A 20134-nucleotide genomic window follows, 5' to 3' on the forward strand; every position below is an offset into this window, starting at 1 on the left:
TCAAGCCATGTGTGGTCATGCCAACATCGAATATTTTGCGAGAAAATACTTGGCAGATTTCAGGACACTGAGTAAAATTCCATAATCGACGGTAAAAACATTCCAACCGGTCAACGATACACCGCTCTCGCCGTTCATCGCCTTGACAGCACACATCGACTTGCCTCAGTCAGACAGCACTCATCTCACCCCCCGGGGCCAGCAAGCCCACACATCTCCTGGTCAGCTCTCAATGAAAAAAAGGAGAAACACATTCGCTGGGGTTGCATACCATTCTCTTCACCGTTCAGACTCAGGAAGAGCTGATCCGTGGCTTTTAGCCATCTATCTGCGGTGTTATCGGTTAGCCTTTGAAGGAAAGCTCGGTTGACGTTTGAGAAATCTGCCTCCACTCCAGCTCCAGCGGAAGGTAGCTTTTTCATAATTGTGCGACTCCGGACTGACGCTGCGTGACGAGTCAGCTGAGTCAGCCCGCAGGTAGTCACGTGAGTCGGGCGGAGCAAGGGAGTTGAAGAGCAGGGAGTCATATTACACGGTCAACGCGTGTATGAGTATCGGCATAGAGGCACACCGTGAGGTTGCTGCGACTTGTGTCGTGATTATCATGTCTGTAACGTTATCTCCAGAAAAAATTACACATCACGAAGCAGTTTCATTGAACACATTATTACAATGACACTACTCTGCTCATATGTTTGAAAGGAATGAAATATTGACTAATTAATTATCATGCATTTGGTGTTTCAGAAACAATTTTGCAATGAGCTACTTTAAACATCCTATGCTTGGCCACACAGGTGGCTTTAAATATAGGTTAGTCAGAATTTGATTCGCATTTTGCTGCAATTTCTGCAGTCACACTTCCAATTGAATGTTTGTGATGACTTCCCCAATTTACGTTCTAATCTCATCCCTTAATTGTTGCTTAATTGCAACAATTAAGGGACTGCACAATATGTTATTTCAAGTGTAAGTGAAGTCTGCTTTATCTGTGTATGCAGTTTTCTGCATCATGAAACAGACATTAAGACTTTATATGCGTATCACCAAAACGGAATGCTTAAATATGCACCTAGAAGTCACTAAACAGTGTGTTGAGAATTGAACACAGTGATTTGCTGAGATTTTAAGCAATATTGCCGTAACTATAATTCAGGGATCATAATGCACATTGACAATTTCAACTCAAGAATGTAGCTACATCATTGACCACATTACATTACAACAGTGATCATTTGACGCATCAATGATTACATTGCAAATCAAGAAAAGTATCTGAAAACAATGCCACCTATTCAGAGGGCAGTAGCGTAAAACCAGAACATGACTGTTTTCACTTTTATTTAGAAATGCCATCTTTAAATGTAGAAAAAGAATAACCAGTTACATAAACCACTATGTTCCCCTCTATTCTTTGACATCTTTGAAATTTTGGAATGTTTTCAGGCCTTCAAAATGTCCTATTAAAATTAGAATTATTAACTTTTTCTCTAGAAATAGATTTTATACACTTGTGGAATCCTTTATATTTTCAAATGTTTTAGGGGTGACTGATTAAATTAACTCATTAACTACAGCAAGGGGCATTCCTCTGTCCCCGTTCATGCAACATAAATCTGCTGTTGTCTTTAGGGTTAAAAATGACCCTAGTTTAACAGCAGTAAAAACCATGAAATGTAATTTTTACAGCATACAATTTTCCTGGAGTGACCCTACCATTAGAAAAAGAGAAACCTTGCCCTTTATATTTTTAGAAAAGCCATACACCGTCATGGTACAATTGTCAGAAGTCACAATCAAGATCTAGTGTCACATATCTATAACAGCAACAAAAAAAAAAGTCAAAATAATAATTGCGTGTTTTGTAGCATAACATTAGTGGTCTAGACTGAAGAAAGGGTCTCTCTGGGCTGTAGAGAAGGAAAGCAGTTATCTACTGATTTATTGATGAGTGACATAGGTTGTATCTATATGAGGAATATTGATTTAAGTTTTCAAATTCAATGAAGAGGCTAGGGGTCTGGTGAGGGTCATTCTTGACCCTGTGGTCACAGGGTTGTTTGCCTTACACATGAAAGAAACTTATGAACCAGTAATAGGATTATTTGTGAGAGTGAAAGATTCTCAGTTTATTTAAACAAAGCACATTGTGTCTCTGATGTGATGGCTCGGAGTGTGTGCTGACGGAAGCTTCCATTTGGCCATTAAAACGAGCTGGCTGACGCATACAGATACTGTGCTCTGCTGCTAGTTACTGGTCATTTTCTTCAGTTGAGGAATAGAACACAATACAACTGAAAAACACAATTTTAAAAACCACATTAGGCTGGGAGCAAAACATTATTTTTTAAATTTTTTTTTTAACTTTTAATGTAATTTTAGAAGGGAGAAGATACATTAGCCCCACTGAAAAGGAGCAGCAATGCAGTAATCCTAAAACACCTCATCCTGTTGCAGTAGTGTACCTACCTACCAACCAGGCTGATCTGGTTCTGCAAGTCTTTAAAGCAGCTTGTGGACAATTCCCAAGCCACAGTATCTAAATACTTACTATGTTCATATAAAACAGCTGACTGGTGCTAACTAATAAACCAAAAACTGCAGTATATCTTCACAATGGAAATGCTGAAAGAGGATACTGACAGAGCCAGCTGATATTTACTGGGGCTGGGGGCATCACAGGCGAGGGTGTTCAGTGGATATTCAGAAATGAAGAGTGTCAGAAATAACAAGGCACTTGCTTTAAAGTAGCATGACATGCTTAGGCTCACATCCTTTTATGGCAAACTACTTCAGCTTCCAGTGCTGTTGCTGTGAGGGGCCATCTACAAAAATTCCACATACTCTATGCATTAGAAACTCTCACCTATGTTGATAATTGTTTGTGATGTCCTTTTGACATTTTTTCACCTCAAACAAAAGAAAATTGAATTTGAATGAATCACAAGTCATTTCAAATTGACAAAATGTATAAATAAAGGTATTTATTTATTGTACAAAACACTGTTGACTGCACCCCAGTCCAGAACGAATCTGGACGAGGCAAACACAGGCCATGGGCTGAACTCACACTGTGCGATGTAGAACGTGGCCATAGCGTCACCCACGAAGGAAAGGAACTGAGCTGGAATGGCCTCTCGTTTCACTACATTCTTACATTAAAATGAAATGAAAATGCAAAGCAACTTACAGTCGATTAGAATAAGCAGGGGCTAATTAAAGGCCTTGTACTGATCTTACGGTGGCTGCACTGTAAGTCCCATTCAAGCACCTTAGCCACTAGACTATAGGCTCCTCTCCATCATCATCATCCAACAGCGACTCCCCTGATTGATGGGATGCTTGCAATGTACCTGCACCAACTGTGTGCACCAAGGTGTTCTCGATCACCTGGTGCATTCACTGCACAGCTCTGCCTGTGGACCACAGAGTGGAAAGTCAAGGCAGCTGAGTGCTCACATTTCTGAAAAGCACATGCTAGGAGCAGCCTTCCTCAAAAAATCTGGCAGAAACTGGCCCGTTACAATTATGGGTGTCATTAAAAGCCCACACACATCAGCGTTCTCTTCCTGGTTATAGTATCTAAAACGGCTACAAAACATTTGAAAAGAGCAGTGATGTAGATTCTTTTGAAAAGTCCATAACTCTGCCCCCAGAGCCCAATTCCCCCTCCCCCTCCTGTGGTCAGCTTTCTGTGTTAACATTTCGCAACAGCATCTCATAATTAAGCAAAAACATACATCATGCCACGTGGGAAATAGTTTTACAAACAGCTTGGAAAAATTGCAGTTAGACACAAAAATATGTGTAATACCAAAATTGCAATTGTTTTACTTGGATCAGTGTAGAACACAAATCGAAAGCAGGATGATATGAAAAGCTCAAAAACATGAAATATATGTGAGTGGGCCTTTAACAGTTTAGCATACGCTGTTATTGAAAATGTGTGGATGTAAAGAATGGTAAAACAACAAACCAGTGCACAAAAGTATCAATTTAATAAAAGAAAAGTGCGTTTAAACTTGCAACACAGTGATCAGTAAATACTACCACTTCGAAATAGGCAGTTTTAATTGCCCGATGCCAAACATGTTGAGACTGGAATCATCGGCCGTCCACAGCAAAAAGATAACCAGAATTCTGCATTTGTAAGGAAATGTAACAAGGAAAATGAAGAGACCCAAACCCCCTGTAACCTAATTGATTTTATCCAGCCTATCACTAGTAAGGTAAACTGTTACACACCATTTTTCTTTTTTCTTTTTTTTACTTTAGTCATCGTCTACACTATGGATTATTTAGCTTATTCTGATGACCAACAAGTGATGAAATGACAGGCCTTAAATCCCCAAACCACATTTCATCCCTGGCAATTACACCTGCTGATTCATTCCCTATTGTTAACACAAGACAACCATCATTTGCGCCTGTGCCAAAATTCTCAAAGTAAAAAGTGCAACAAGGCACCACCCTAGGTCACTTGTGGAAGTCAGCATTTTCCTCCACCGTCACATCCTGATCCTCCGCCTGAGAGAGAAAAAGAGGGAGAAAGGTTCATTATTCCAAAATAAAAAGAAAATCTGCACCAGATCTACGTGGCCTACATGTCAGGATCAACTAGATATCCATAGAATGATTTCACAGGAAATACGTTATTTATTCCAAGTGTAAAATAATTTGATCTCATTCGTTACAGTTGTCATTACCCATCAGTGCTCTATTGAGGATAATCATCATATATCTCCTTGTATATACCAACAGGTTTTTACACACTTTTGGATTAAAAGTAAGTTCCATGTGTGAACACCACTTTTTGAGATCACTACTGCAATCATGAAGAACTGACAAAGCATCATCCACAAAAAAAGGCTAGAAACAGCTTGATCAGTTTGCTAAAATTAGGTTTAAAAAAATAGCGAAACAAAAATTTTAACTAATGTTGCATTATATCAACAGAATTCATGCCTGCAAAATGACAATGTTAGTTGTTCACAAGGCTTTGACCCTTACTGATAAAGCAACGACACGATTTGTAACGACATGCCACAGAACAATGACAATAGTGCTGTGTTTCAGACAACCTTCTTATCTGTTGTCATGACAACAGCAACATCAATAGATGTAGTGAAAATGTAGTCAAATAAAAGTAAAAGTGTTTCATCAGTTTCAAAGCAAAGATGAAAAATAAATAAAAAGCAGATTTTTTGTAAATTGCAAAGATGTCAGGCAAATGAATGGATCGCAACAAAGACAAACTGAAGCTAATCATGTGGGGTTTTTTCAAACCGTAAAGCATCTTTCTGTGTTTGGCTGTTTTATTTCATGAAGAACATTAATGCTATTTGTCAAAAACATTTTTTTTACATGGACACACAGCCATGGAGGGGGCCAAAAAGGATTTGGGAACAATTGGGACATCTGATGGAATGTATGGGTCTATGAAAGTCAAAAATTACTAAGAAACACTATTCTTAAAAATCTTTTTTGCTCAAATCGAGCAAAAAACCCCACAAAAAACAGCCAGTTACAGAAAGTTACTGACAGGCTTGTCTCTCAGCCAAGAAAGAAGAACACGATGAGACAACACAATGTGAACAGGACACGAATATGGCAGAAGATGGAATGCGAATGGTGATTGTAGCCAATTCTGGATCAATAGCACACCTTGTAATAAAGGATCCATTGAAGAGTCCAACACCTGATGTAAATGGAGTTAGATCATGATCATTGTGAGAAAACACGCCGCATGACTGACATGCTTGTGACTACAGATAATAAGTATAAAAATACAATCATATGTAAAATCATTTTAGATTTAAAATAATAATTCTCTTATTTCATAAATATAAAGGGACAAATTTCCTATCACAAACCTGATTGATCATCTCCTCTAATCTCTTTGTTTACTAAAACATTTTTAATACTGAATTTCACAGCCAAAATCACAATAATCTACCTGAGAAATTATGTAAATCAACATTACTGTGGGACTAAATACAACTACAAAACAGGCCTCAACTTCATGGTCAGAATGAATTTTACCTGAACGACTAAACTGACACCTACTGGTTGGCAGTGAGAAAAACACTTTTAATTTGTGAATAATTCACAAGTCTGTATTACTTGTTCACAAACATTCCATCCATCCATTATCTTAACCTGCTTATCCTGAACAGGGTCGCAGGGGGGCTGGAGCCTATCCCAGCATTCATTGGGCGAAAGGCAGGAATACACCCTGGACAGGTCGCCAGTCCATCGCAGGGCACACACACCATTCACTCACACACTCATACCTATGGGCAATTTAGACTCTCCAATCAGCCTAACCTGCATGTCTTTGGACTGTGGGAGGAAACCGGAGTACCCGGAGGAAACCCACGCAAACACGGGGAGAACATGCAAACTCCACACAGAGAGGCCCCGGCCGACTGGGATTCGAACCCAGGACCTCCTTGCTGTGAGGCAGCAGTGCTACCCACTGCACCATCCGTGCCGCCCTGTTCACAAACATTGATCGGGTAAATTAAATCATAAAATTATTTGTGAGGCACAGACTGCTACTACGGTGCTCTATGAAAAAACTGCTATATTGAATGTCTTTCCTTGAATACCAATGAATGGGTGATCTAGACTGGATGTGTTTGGAGTAAATGACAAATTTAACTGAAGCACAGCTTTAGACAAGCATTACAACACTACACACCGGTTTCCCAGACATGGATTAAGCCTAGTCCTAGACAAAGCTTTTTTCAATGCAGAACTTCATAGATTTTTTTAGTCTAGAACTAGGCTAAATCCATGTCTACGAAACTAGCCCTATGGGTTGGTTTCACAGTCGCAGATTAAGCTTAATCCTGGACCAAATTGACTTTTGAATGGAGAATATTCCATTCAAAAACGTATTTAGTCTAGGCTTAATCTTTGTCTGTGAAACTGGCCCTAAACGATATCCAGGCAGGCAGACCACAGAAATAAATCCATGAACAGAACAGTTGGTACACTCACTTCATAATTAGTACCAGCCCAGAAATGTCTCATTTCCTTCCTTCTCCAGGCGACCAGGGCGCAGGTGAGGAGAGTGAATGGTACCAGGTACAGCAGGGCAGGCTGGCCCATCTTGGACATAATCATGACCACAAACGTCACAATCAAGCCAAGGAAATAGGCTGTGGAGACGAGAGGAAAGCCACATAAAACAACTTTGTAGGTTATCAGTAATCTGCCATCCCTCATTTCAATCTTGAAGCAGAGAAACTTTGATTAGATATGTCACCGGCAAGCATTAGCCATAATGCTCCTAGAAATGAATGGTAGCAGCCGTTAGCAAATCTTCCAATCACTGTAAATGGCCATGCTATGGATAATGAGTAATTTTGCTACAAAGGATTGTTCGGCCTGGTCTAATGACATTCTCCCTTTTCTCTCCTCTCTAATCAACACCTCCCTCTCTTCCGGCACCATGCCCTCTTTCCTGAAGAGGGCCAGAGTCACTCCCCTGCTCAAAAAACCTACTCTTGACCCCTCTGCTCTGAACAACTACAGGCCTGTCTCTCTTCTTCCCTTTCTCGCTAAAACTCTGGAACTGGCGGTCTGCTTAGCACTTTGAGATTTGGTCTCCAAATGTAAAGTGCACTATAAATAAAATGCATTATTATTATTATTATTATTATTGCTCCCAACTGTCCACTTATCTTCTTCACAACAATCGCCACGGTCCCAACCAGTCCGGTTCCAAGAGTGGTCACTCCACTGAGACTGCCCTGCTCGCAGTCACTGAGGCACTCCACTCTGCTAAAGCCAAATCCCTCTCCTCTGTCCTCATCTTCCTCGACCTGTCGGCCGCCTTCGATACAGTCAACCATGAGATTCTGCTCTTATCGCTGTCTGGGATGGGTGTCACAGGATCTGCACTTGCTTGGTTTTCTACCTCTCTGGTCGCTCCTACCAGGTGACTTGGAGGGGCTCAGTCTCTGACCCTCACCCCCTACAAACTGGAGTCCCGCAGGGCTCAATTCTCGGTCCTCTTCTGGCTATACACCATGTTTCTTGGTTCTGTTATCTCTTCCCATGGCTCTTATGCCGATGACACCCAACTCTTTATTTCCTTCCCCCCCTATACCCAGGTCACCACACAGATCTCTGCCTGCTTGGCTGATATCTCTGCGTGGATGACTTCCCACCACCAGAAGCTTAACCTTGCCAAAACTGAGCTTCTCTACATCCCTGCTAAGTCCTCTCCGACAATCGACCTCTCACTGACTGTTGAGGACTTTGTAGTTTCCTCCTCCCATATGGCAAAGAATCTTTGGATGACTCTTGATAACTGCCTCACCCTGGCTCCACAAGTATCCTCCACTGCCAGAACCTGCAGGTTCTTCCTTCCTACAATATACGCCGTATCCGTCATCTCCTAACGGAGAAAGCCACCCAGCTCCTAGTCCAGGCGCTCGTCATTTCCCGCCTGGATTACTGCAACTCCCTCCTAGCCGGTCTCCCAGCTTGTGCCATCAAGCCCCTCCAGCTGGTCCAGAATGCTGCAGCCCGCCTGATCACCAGTCAGCCCAGGTCGGCTCATGTCACCCCGCTCCTCATTGGCCTCCACTGGCTTCCTATTGCCGCACGCATCCAATTCAAGGCCCTAGTGTTGGCATTTCAGGCTGCTAAGGGGACTGCCCCACCTTACATACAATCCTTAATCACTCCCTACTCCCCAGCTAGACCACTCCGGTCTGCCAGCTCTGGTTCCCTCTCTACGAGCACCTGCAGTCGAGCTGCACGTTCACGCCTGTTTTCCGTTCTGGTTCCTCAGTGGTGGAATGACTTGCCTACCACTGTCAGGACAGCCGAATCCCTCCCCCTATTTTGACGCAGACTAAAAACACACCTTTTCAAACTCTACCTCAGTCCTCCCTCCTTCCCCGCCACCCTTTCTGATATCCCTATCCCTCGTCTAACCCCAAAAAAAAAAAAAACTTCAAAAATAAACAAATAAAAAATTGCACTTATGATGCCTATATGTTTAGAACAACACTTCATGTGTATTTTACTAGTTATGGATGTGATGCTTTAATTTGTGGAAGAACCTATGCACTTGTAAGTCACTTTGGATTAAAAGCATCTGCCAAATGACAAAAATGTAAATGTAAAATGTAAAAAATAAACCTGAACGTATGGTGAATCACAAGGTGTAACAACATTTATTGAACTAAAAAAGTGGATTTGACATGATGTTCCACCGCTGAAACAAGAGAAGATTACGGAATATCATTTTCTCCAAGTTTAGCTGCAACAGATGTCATAACATGCTACGCAAGCACTACTGAATGTATCTATATCTGTTTAATGCGGATGTGTGCAATGACAGATAGCATTTTTGTTCGTCTTCATACCGTACCTGCAGTGCAGGATAAAAAATAGATCTTCTTGGGGCTGCTGGTCCATATATCAAACCTGTGGCAGTAGGCCACCAGCAAACCTGTGTGGTCAACAAGCGGGAGTTACTACAGAGGCAGAATGTGCAGAATATCAGGGTGATTTTACTCCAGTGCTACTCAGCCCCTCCTGGCCCTTCACACAGGAACCCTAAGTCACCTGGTATAATGATGTCTCCATAGCCAAGAATGGAGAACTGCATTGCACACAGGTTCTGGGCCCAGGCTGAAAACCTGGGCACCCTCATGACCACAGGCAGCTGCAAAATATCACACAGACATGCAGCTCCAGTTGAGAAAAAACAGTTAAAACAGGAAAGCACTGAATCACGTCTGAAGCCAAATAAAAAATAATAAACTGGAACAATAATTTACAGAAAAGAGAACGGCTTCTGGTGTGAGGAAAATGCATGCATTATCAAAGCACCAAAGGATTACAGATTCCAAATTCAACGGATCATTTTATAGACCAGCTTTACTTACAGATTAAGTGTTATCCAGGTTTATCACGACTACATTGTTACTTAGCTGTAACAGTTATCTAACTGTGTTTTTTTTCCCAAAGCGACTTACAGTTGATTAGACTAAGCAGGGGACAATCCCCCCAGGAGCAATGTGGGGTTAAGGGCCTTACTGAAGGGCCCAACAGCTGCACAGATCGCATTGTGGCTACACTCGGGCTTCAACCACCAACCCTCCGGGTCCCAGGCATGTACCTTAGCCACTAGGCTCCAGGCTGCCGCCTGTTTTCATAGAGACAGTCATTTCAATTTGGCATGTTGTCATAGTAGACACAAACCTTGCACAGTTGTATAAACTTTGTATAAACTTTGTGTCTCATCCCCTCATAGGACAGTGTTCTCTTGCCAGCCTGCCCTCAGGAGTATTCTTTTTCAAAGAGCCTTTCAGCAGTACTCTACACCTGCATGTCACCACAAAGCTTTATACAATATCCATCTGGGAAAATAACCGTAGCCTACCCTATTTAGATTATCTGCACTGTACCACCCCAGTCTGGATAAAGATAACAAAATGATTATGTAATATGCATGTAACACTAAAAAACTGTAACCTCACTGGCTTGCTTTTTGGGGGTTAGGCCTGGTTTTTTGCCAATTTTACTTTTTGTTTTGTCTGTGAAGTGTCTGTGACAGTATCTCTGTAAAAAGAACTATACAAATAGTATTGAATTGAACACTAACATATAAGCAACCAAATACCAGAGTTCATTCCAAACAAAGCTATGACTAGGAGCACATTGTGTGCTTAAATTTGATTGAAACAGGCACAACATATGTGACCTGTTCTATCAAAATCAGCCTAAAACAGCAAAAAATACAAACATTTATATGAAATATATTAATTTAGCAGGAAATGCAATTGTATAAAACAATGCTACAATAGCAGTTATAAGCAGTTTGTAGTGGGCTCATGTGTCTCAAGGATCATGAAGGTTAATCATGTGCTTGTTTAAGTAGTACACACACTGCAGACACCACAGTGCTGGGAGAGTCATGTGAGAGCTCGAGCGTAGGCCAAACATACTCACACGTGCGCACACACACACACACACACACACACACACACACACACGCATACGCGCACACACACACACACACACGCGCATACGCGCACGCGCACACACACACACACACGCATACGCGCGCACACACACACACACACACACACACGCACGCACACGCGCACACGCACACACGCACACACACGCATACGCGCACACACACACACACACGCACACACACACACACACACACACGCGCATACGCGCACACACACACACACACACACGCACACACACACGCATACGCGCACACACGCACGCACACACACACACGCATACGCGCACACACACACACACACACACACACACACGCATATGCGCACACACGCACGCGCACACACACACGTTTTCTGTGAAACTCTGCCTCCACTCCTACCACCCATGATGAGAGCTCAGAGTCTTACTTTCTCACGGGGAGCTGTGGGTTCAGCAGGCACCTCCACAAAGTTGTCATCACTCTAAGGACCAAATCCAAGGCAGACATTTTTCAGTAAAAATTGATCCACACCAACACTGCAACACATGGTTACTGTTAGTATGGTCACTCGTTTTTCCATAACTACACCAAAAATGAGACTGCTTTTTACGTGCTTACCTTTGTCCCGGTAGACCCTGGACCGAGAGCGACTTGAACCATTATACTCTCCCCGTTCTGTGGCAGATGACACAGTGACACATATATTCACCAAAATGCCAATATTGCACAACATTACAGTTTTTAGCTGGTGCCTTTATCCAAAGCCACACAGTTGAAAAGGGGCAAACTGGGGCCAATCCCCCTGGAGCAATGTGGGGTAAATGGCCTTACACAAGGGCCCAACAGCTGATCTTATCGTGAACCACCAACCTTCCAGGTCTCAGTCCAGGATCTTAGCCACTAGGCTATAGGCTGCCAATAGTAATCAAAAGCACTTCTGACTCAAATTTCTGCAGGCATTGTAAATGGACAAATTTTACTGAATACATAAAATGGCCGCTCGTAACTCCGAGCCTGTTCCCAAGACCATACAGAGTACCAATCAAATTCACTGAACCAATAATGCACTCGCATTATTCCATTTAATGACTACAAAACACAAGGACAAAATGTGCCAATGCGTGTGACTCACTGGTGTAAAGAAAGGCGTGATGAAGACAAAGAAGACATCGTACAGCACCAGGAGGCTGAGGAGAATGACGCAGATCTGCAGGTAAAAGACAGAGGGGTCAACATGTGGGCACGGCAAGATACACCATTTCGGTTCACGGTCAAATTTAGTACATTTCACACACTTCTATTTGAGCCTATTACTTGAAAAGACTAATTGCAATAGCAAAATCAAAGTCATATTCTCTGGATTTAATACTGCTATTGTTATTTGATCCATCATCATGTCGTAATCCATACCTAGTATCTGAAAAATATCGTTCTTCTAATAGCAATTCATCAAATTTAAAGAAAAGTGATTGCAGAATAAAACGGAAGAGATGCATTGGTGTCACGGTGAGGTTTCACCTTAAAGTTGGACACAGTTATGGTCTTCATGAAGTGCAGGCAGAATGCAATACCCAGGAGATCCTGCAAAATCCAGATCCACCTAAATTTAAATCACATTTAAAGAGGATTTGGTGATCACATGCAACCAGTACATGTAGTATAATAAATGAAATATACAAAAAATTGCTAAATGGTAGACACTATTCAGCTGAACATAATGACTAAGGATTGGTGGTTTTGAATTCTGACCAATACTGCAGTCAATGAACCAGTAAGCAACCATTTAGACATAGCTAGCCAAAATGTTTCCAACAACATGCCTGCAAAATATATTCTGCCTAATTTGAGCTTTTTTTCTCCTGGGTCGCACAAGAAAGTATTTTCCTTTTTTAGTGTCTTGGATGGCAAAAACACGTTGGACTGAAAATATTTTCATAAATATATTTTATTTTGAATTGAATGTCCCTTATGTTAAGAGAAATGCTGTATAGAGCTCCAGGGAGCCAAAAATGTAATGTCCACCCCCTTTTGAGGACACTGGGTATCAGGAGGTTAAAATCCAGACGATGTTTCCTGAAGACCCACCCACAGCCCTCCCACACGGAGCGGAAGAGGAACAGAGCGGTGTTTGTTCATGCACTACCTGTCCTCGTTCCTGTACACCCCCCACACCACAGCCACACCAATACTGACTGCAGCCAGCAGCAGGGACCGGATTGAGAAATCTTTTCCATAGAATGAGAAGCTGGAAAAAACCAAGACATTCAAATTACGCACAGGTCCAACAGAGCAACAGAAAGGTCAGTCTGAGCAGAAGCCATAACACAGAGTGACAATAAATAAACATATTCTCTGAGAAAGAGAGGAAACACATATTCCTGGAAGACAAGAAGACCAGACCGAATACACAAGTGCTCTAGATGCAGGCCCCACTCACCTTCCACTTGGACAACCAATCCTTTCCATGATGGCATCCAGGCAGGTGTGTAGGGCCACAGCAGAGGCAAGACAGAACACAGCAATGATGGCATACACTGGAAACAAGAGAGGTTTTAGCACACTTTATCAATTATGCATTAAAGGCCCATGTGCATATTTTTGGTGTTTTTGAGGTTTCATATAATCCAGGAATGAAGACCACTAATGTAGGCTAAGCGTTTGGGGCGAAAAACAAAACTGTTTCCATGAACAAACATCATTGCAGATTTAAACTGATTAACTGACTGACAGTTGAGTGGCTGGAAATACACACCGAGCCAGGAGTAGAAGAAGTACATCAGGACCAGCATGGTGCTCATCAGGGCCACGAAGATGATGATTTTCAGAGGAGAGTAAAGAGACAAGTCACCGCCGGAGCCTTTCCCCTCACAGCCCTCAGCATCATGGCCTCCACTCAGCCGGTCCCTAAAATCACACACATCACCTTACCTTCTGCAGAGGCTTTTATCCAAAGCCACCTACAGAAAGTGCATGTCACGGTCATTAGAAGAAGCTACAGAACAGGTCGGATAAGCTCCAATTCACAAAGAAACCGGTGTACAGCCATGAACATTATTTCCAGTAAACATGGCAAATAGACCAACGCAACACAATACTACTCTTCCCCATATTAACTATCCCTGCAGCAACAACTACAAAACTTCAAGTTTGCTACTACCAGAGATGTTCAGTCTAAGTGCAAGTCAATGAGGGAGCTGACAGTGACACTACCATTTCTTAGGCATCTTCCTTGAATCACAGCCCAAAATGTAAGACAAAAGCAGGTAGCCTTGTCAACCATGTCAATCAATTTGAAAATAATTGTCCTGTCGACAAAGAAAACAGTAATACACTCAAGCTGTCACTGACAGCAGATTTGGATGTAACTGAAACCAAAATGTTGTACTCTAGACACTCTCTGCGTAGCAGTTGAAAAAGCTGTAAATACAGCATGCAGTAGTATAGGCCAATGGTCCCACACCGTTAATGGTGATGGGCATTGTCTTTTTTGCTTTTGAAATTGTTTAATGAATTACTTCCCAATTACATTAGTTGGCCCACCACATTGATCCCCCATCAACTGAGCAAAACCAACACTGGCACACCCGTCCTTCCCTAAGAACGAGCGGCCAGCCCCCACGTTGTTTAGTCCACCACCTGAGAGGCTCTGTCATGGCCCTGAGGACTGACTCACTTATGCAAACAGCACAGGCAAACCACAGACAGACTGCACGTGCAGGACAGGCCACAGGCCACTGTTGCGTAATGAGTCAGAGAATAACATTCTGATAAAACCCTTCAGCATAAGGTGAGGCAAGTGTGGTTTCCACCCCAGTTTCCACCCCAGTGACGTGCTTTTGTACATTTTCAGACACTTTTCAAGCATTTTCTTAAGGCCAGTTTATAGTCCAGCGACAGAGTCACTCCACTGAAATTGCAGAACGTCTGTGAAAGTTCTATTGCCACCTGACATACACACACCGAGCACTTTATTGGGAACATTTTTACTTTATTACACCTAAATATTAATGCGATTATCTGATCAACCAATTAGTTAATTTTCACATCAACCATCAGATTTGGGGAATAACCACACTCGCCCTATGCACCTCCTAGACTTCCCACCACTGACTTTTCGCCCGTGAATACCGTTTCACCTTTCAGAGACGCCACTCCAGTAGGCTCCCATAGCCACAGTGAAGACACTAAGAAACAACATGACCAGGAGGCTGACGTCAACCACGGGCACTGGAGGAGCATATAAACTCACAGCCATGCCATCGGGGAACGCCTGCGAAGAGAGCAACAATTAACAAAGCAACATCTGACTGTGTATATCTGACATTTCAATGACTCATTGATTAGCACAGGGCTGTCAGACTCCAGTCCTGGAGGGCTGCAGTGTCAGTAGGTATTGATGGTTTCCTTTCAATCAGCAGCCAGTTAAGGCCTTAAGAACAAGGTGTATGGACTCTTCAGCCAATGGAAGACTTCAGCGCTCATGCTGAAACACTAAAAACCAGCAGACACTGCATTCCTCAGGACTGGAGTTTGACACCCCTGGATTAGCAAACAAATTATTCTTCAAGTTCTGCATATTAGGTCATTGATATGAATGGCATGTGCTGCCAATCAGGATAATAAAGACCGTAAAATGAATTAATTTGCGTTTAAGGAGGTCACCTGCCACACATCCAGAATGTCTCTGTATCTCATGAGGGCCAGGGGAATCGTCACTTTTTCAGAGTCCGTCTCATTCCCTGAAGGAGTTTGCTAAAATTCCCAAGAAACAGTCGAGACTTCAGTTTGCTTATTAAGAATTTGTCATTTCTATACTGTAATCACTGGCACAAAGCGGTTTACTCTGACCAAGACAAACGCATGGACAGTTACTCTTAATCTCCTGCTCATGAAAATACCCACATTTTCTTCACAGCATCCTAAGGACAGTGACTATTACTTTAATCTGATCAAAATTCTGTACACAGCAAGGAGAAATTTGATGTTTTACTAGTCTGTACCTCTCACTTCTGGGAATGCACCATGTTGTATTTATAAAGAATTGCCTTCAGCATTAAAACTGCCTAAATACAGTGGTTGGCAAAAGTATTAAAATTTGCCTGAATTACAAATAATAGATACACATATATAACCTGTCAGTATTTTTGCCCAAACTCGTATTCTATAACAGTACATTTTCAAAGTCAAAATGTTTTTAATAATAATAAACTGTAAACAATAAAATGATGGCAGCATCATGCTGTGAGGATGCTTTTCATCTTCAGGAACTGGGCATCTTGTCAGAATAGAAGAGAGAATGGATGGAGCAAATGTATATAAAAATATAAAATATAAAAAAGTATGGAGATATTACACGAGAACCTGTGCAAAAAAATGAAATCTCAGGAGAAACTTCACCTTTCAGCAGGACAATGACCCTAAGCATACAGCCAAAGATACACAGGAGCAGTTAAAAAAGTCAAACCCCAGATAGCCAAGTTAAAAAAGTCAAACCCCAGACCTGAATCTGTGGCATTTGAAAATTGCAGTAAACAAGATACACCCAAAGAACCTGAAAGACCTGGAGCAAATCTGCCAAGAAGGTAGATACTAACTCTAAAAGACTTAAAGCTGTTATAGGAGCAAAAGGTGGCTCTACAAAATATTAATGTATACTGGGTTTGCAAACAGCATTTTTCTTTTTTTATATATTTGACAAAAAATAGATACTGTTATATACTGTTATGGAATAGAAGTTTGCAAATACTGACAGGAATATATGAAGGTATAATTTGTCATTCAGGCAAACCTGGTAAAAACTGGGACTGACAGTATACACATGAGCATCTACCATGGCTGTTTTACTGGCAATGAGGACAGCAGAGGCTCCGAGATCTTGGGCGACCAGAGCTTTCCGACTGAAATCACACTCCCCCCTCATCACCACCACTGCCCTCCCCCTCAGTGCATCAGGGGCCAGGCCTGATTCGCTGCAGAGAAAGCTCGAGGTCAGGTTTACCAACTGGTACTCTACCTGCAAGAAGGCGGAACAAGATCATTTTTGAAGAATTCTCAAACATAAAACAATGTTATAATTTGAAGATATTACAAATCTGCACATTAACAGAAAGCAGTGAAGCATTTGCAGTGTTTAAACATAGACTTTAACGCAGTTAAAGTGAACATACACAGTAAATACACTTATTGTGTTTCAAATATACTCAGTGCATTTGTTAATATATATACAGTATATACTCAGTGCCCACTTTATTAGGTAGAACTAATGCAATTCAGCATATCTAATCAGCCATTAATGTGGCAGCAATGCATAAAAAATGCACACATGGTCAGGTGAGATCAAACTTTGTTGATTGTTGGTGGCAGACAGAGTGGTTTGAGTATCTCAGAAACTGCTAATTTCCTGGGATTTTCACACACAACGGTCTCTAGAGTTTAAAAAGAATTGTGCTAAAGACAAAAATATCCAGTGAGCAGCAGTTTTGTGGGCAAAAAGGTCTTGTTAACGAGCAAAGTCAGAGGATTACGGTCAATCTGACAGGAAGGCCCAATAGCTCAAATAATCATACATTACAACAGTGGTACAGTATGCTGAAGAGCATCTCTGATCACACAAAACACACCAAACCTTGAAGTGGATGGGCTAGGGCAGCAGAAGGCCAATGCTTTAAAAATTAATAAATACCTAATAAAGTGGTCACTGAGGGTATAGTATCTGATCATGAGTTTCTGTTCATGTTCTTCCAAATATAACCCAGACAAGCGAAGGTATTTCCATGGAACAGTATTCCGGACAGATAAATACTGATAGAGACTTGAGCTATGTTAATTTCAAATATTAGGCCTACAACTGTAAATGACACCTAACACCATGTAGAACGATGCTATCAATGTGCAAGTTTGTGTTTGAAGAAACTTACTGCATTGCCAAGAGACGTTGACAGTTTAGTCCAGGATGAATTGTAAACAAGGCAATACTCTTTCTCAGAAGACCCATGTGAGACGTGCAAAATTGCTTCTTGAGAGTTCGTCTGAAAGGGACAGTATTTGGTCGTATTTCATTTATATATAATCATGGTGTTTTAGTACCAATTTTCAAATTAAAATTGTTGAAAACTAAAATGTCAAAAACATTCTGAATTTGCACATTAGTTGCAGCTAATTGCAGATAAAATACTTAATGTAGCCAACTGACTTGTTCACGTAATGCCTGGTAGTACTATTCTGCTATTCTGTCATAATGTTAGCTAGCTAGTTGTTAGCGAGACTAGAATGAACGCTTTCGATGTAGTGCTAGTTAACCAACTAACTACAGAAACCGTTTCCCGTCCAACATCTTGTCATGTTGGCTACATACAGGCTTCCTAAAATAGACCGAGAATGACTGAAGTATATTTCCTTAGCTCCAATGTCAGCAATAACAAGGGTATTCATTGTGTGCTTAAACGAAACAACGCTCCTATTACAATCTCAAGCAATAGTTGACGCATCACGCTCAAGTCAAGAGTAAACAACTGGGTACAATACTAGCTATAGCTAGCAAGCTAACTTACCTGTGAAAACATGTAAACAACATATAACATAAAAGTGAATTTTCTTGCCATGGTGGCATTAGCACATCCAGGATGTTTCGTATACGTCTTGGTTTAGTATCGATGTCAGTATTTCTGTTTAAGAAGAAAGTTTAGATAACTGGCTTTAGTATCCAGCTCGCTAGCCAGCCAGCTGTTTCCAAAGTGCCCAGATCGCGTCATTACTTCATTGTTACTGAATCCAAAGTTTCCCACTTCCTGTTCCGTTGGCTGATCGCGTCCATTACGCATGACGATACATCCAGTATGGATTTTATTTCTTTATTGTGAATACGAATTGAGGAGTCCACTCAGCGCCACATTTACCGTTATGGTTCCTTGCTAAAAGAACTGTGGGCTAATTCTTCCTATCTTTTTTCATCAAGAATAGATTTCTTCATCTCTTTCATGGATAAAGATTTCTTTAAGAACATTTGTCTTGAATGCTTTAACACATTGCATATACCAATCAGATATTACAGGAATGTCAACAATAAAGTTACATCATCATTCAACAACAATCCTTTGAGAAATTGATACAATTAATTAATTAAGGGTAACACTATATTTGAAGGCTCTTACACTAGAATTATAACTAGTATATAACTAGTTATAAAGAGCTCATAAGCACGACATAAGCGCAATGTCAATAACCTAAATAGGCATATGGAGTGTCAACATTGATGCAGCTAGTGACATTACCCTGACATGCCAAATTAACTGACACAAGATCCTTATGTCAGTTATTGACACAAGTGCTTATGAATGCCTGTTATGCTTATGAATGTGCTATGTAGTGCTTATGAAGGGGCTCTATACCTCTTATGTAGGAACCTTCAAATAAAGTGTTTGCATACATATTATTATTAATATTAATAATGACAACAACCATTTCCTTGAGAAATTAAACAATTTTCAGTTGGTGTCACGCCAACAGGTTAAAGCCTCCCATTGACAGATTAAATATTTGGAATATTTCTTTGAACTGTGTATGTAACCTTAATGAGAAATTTAATGAAATGCTGCTTTTAAAAATGCTATTTTTATTATGACTAAAAACCCTGCGAAAATTTAGATATTCTATCACAATATGGATAGCTACTGTATAGACTGAGACAGCAAACTTTCGAAACATGTCTACAAAGGTGTCTAAAAAACAATATAGCCTGTATTAAAAAGAGCAAGTCAAAATTGGTTCCACTAAAATGTGCCCTAAAATCTCTCGAGTGGCCCAGCCACCATCAGATAAATGCATCGGGCCACAATTCAGCAAAAACACAAAATAGACTTACAAATATAAAATCGATAGGTATATACGGTAAGTCATTGTTCTGGTGTTCATCAAGCATTTGGATCATTATTAACTTTTTAACAATAGGTAGTTAAAAAGTGCAACATCAGAATGCTATACATTGCAAGTAAAACAGGGATGAATTAACAGCAGTTCAATTATTGTGCAATTTATGAATATTAAATGAACAGCATCTCAACTTTTCTGCTTTTCAGAATATGACAGTGTATAAAGGATGCCTCCTCCAAATAATAGCTGTTGGTGATCTTCACAGGATTCCACAAA

The 20134-nt window shown here is 41.1% G+C and overlaps 2 protein-coding genes across 3 annotated transcripts in view; both read right to left on the minus strand.

Annotated features, from left to right (window-relative positions):
• Nucleotides 1–425, minus strand: part of LOC133130109 (transient receptor potential cation channel subfamily M member 7-like) — a 44395-nt gene extending 43970 nt beyond the window's left edge. The window contains exon 1 of the mRNA XM_061244373.1: nt 272–425. Coding sequence (XP_061100357.1) covers nt 272–274 — 3 coding nt within the window. The 5' untranslated portion in view covers nt 275–425. The remainder of the gene's footprint in view (nt 1–271) is intronic.
• Nucleotides 426–3979: 3554 nt separating this feature from the next.
• Nucleotides 3980–18789, minus strand: LOC133131262 (signal peptide peptidase-like 2A). 2 transcript variants are annotated; one of them, XM_061246542.1, is made up of 17 exons: nt 18541–18789; nt 17908–18018; nt 16821–17003; nt 15653–15742; nt 15127–15260; nt 13743–13894; nt 13428–13524; nt 13134–13235; nt 12509–12590; nt 12123–12197; nt 11609–11665; nt 11418–11471; nt 9592–9691; nt 9395–9475; nt 7006–7166; nt 5665–5698; nt 3980–4527 (listed from the first exon to the last, which is right to left on the minus strand). In XM_061246542.1, the coding sequence occupies exons 1-17, from the start codon at nt 18589–18591 to the stop codon at nt 4490–4492; spliced, it is 1602 nt and encodes a 533-aa protein (XP_061102526.1). In that variant the 5' UTR covers nt 18592–18789; the 3' UTR covers nt 3980–4489. The 2 variants fall into 2 exon arrangements, with proteins under 2 accessions (XP_061102526.1, XP_061102527.1); XM_061246543.1 differs by lacking the exon at nt 5665–5698 and having other exon boundaries at nt 18541–18787.
• Between the last annotated feature and the right edge of the window lie 1345 nt (nt 18790–20134).

The sequence above is a fragment of the Conger conger genome, chromosome 6 (assembly GCF_963514075.1).
Source record: "Conger conger chromosome 6, fConCon1.1, whole genome shotgun sequence".
NCBI lineage: Eukaryota > Metazoa > Chordata > Actinopteri > Anguilliformes > Congridae > Conger > Conger conger.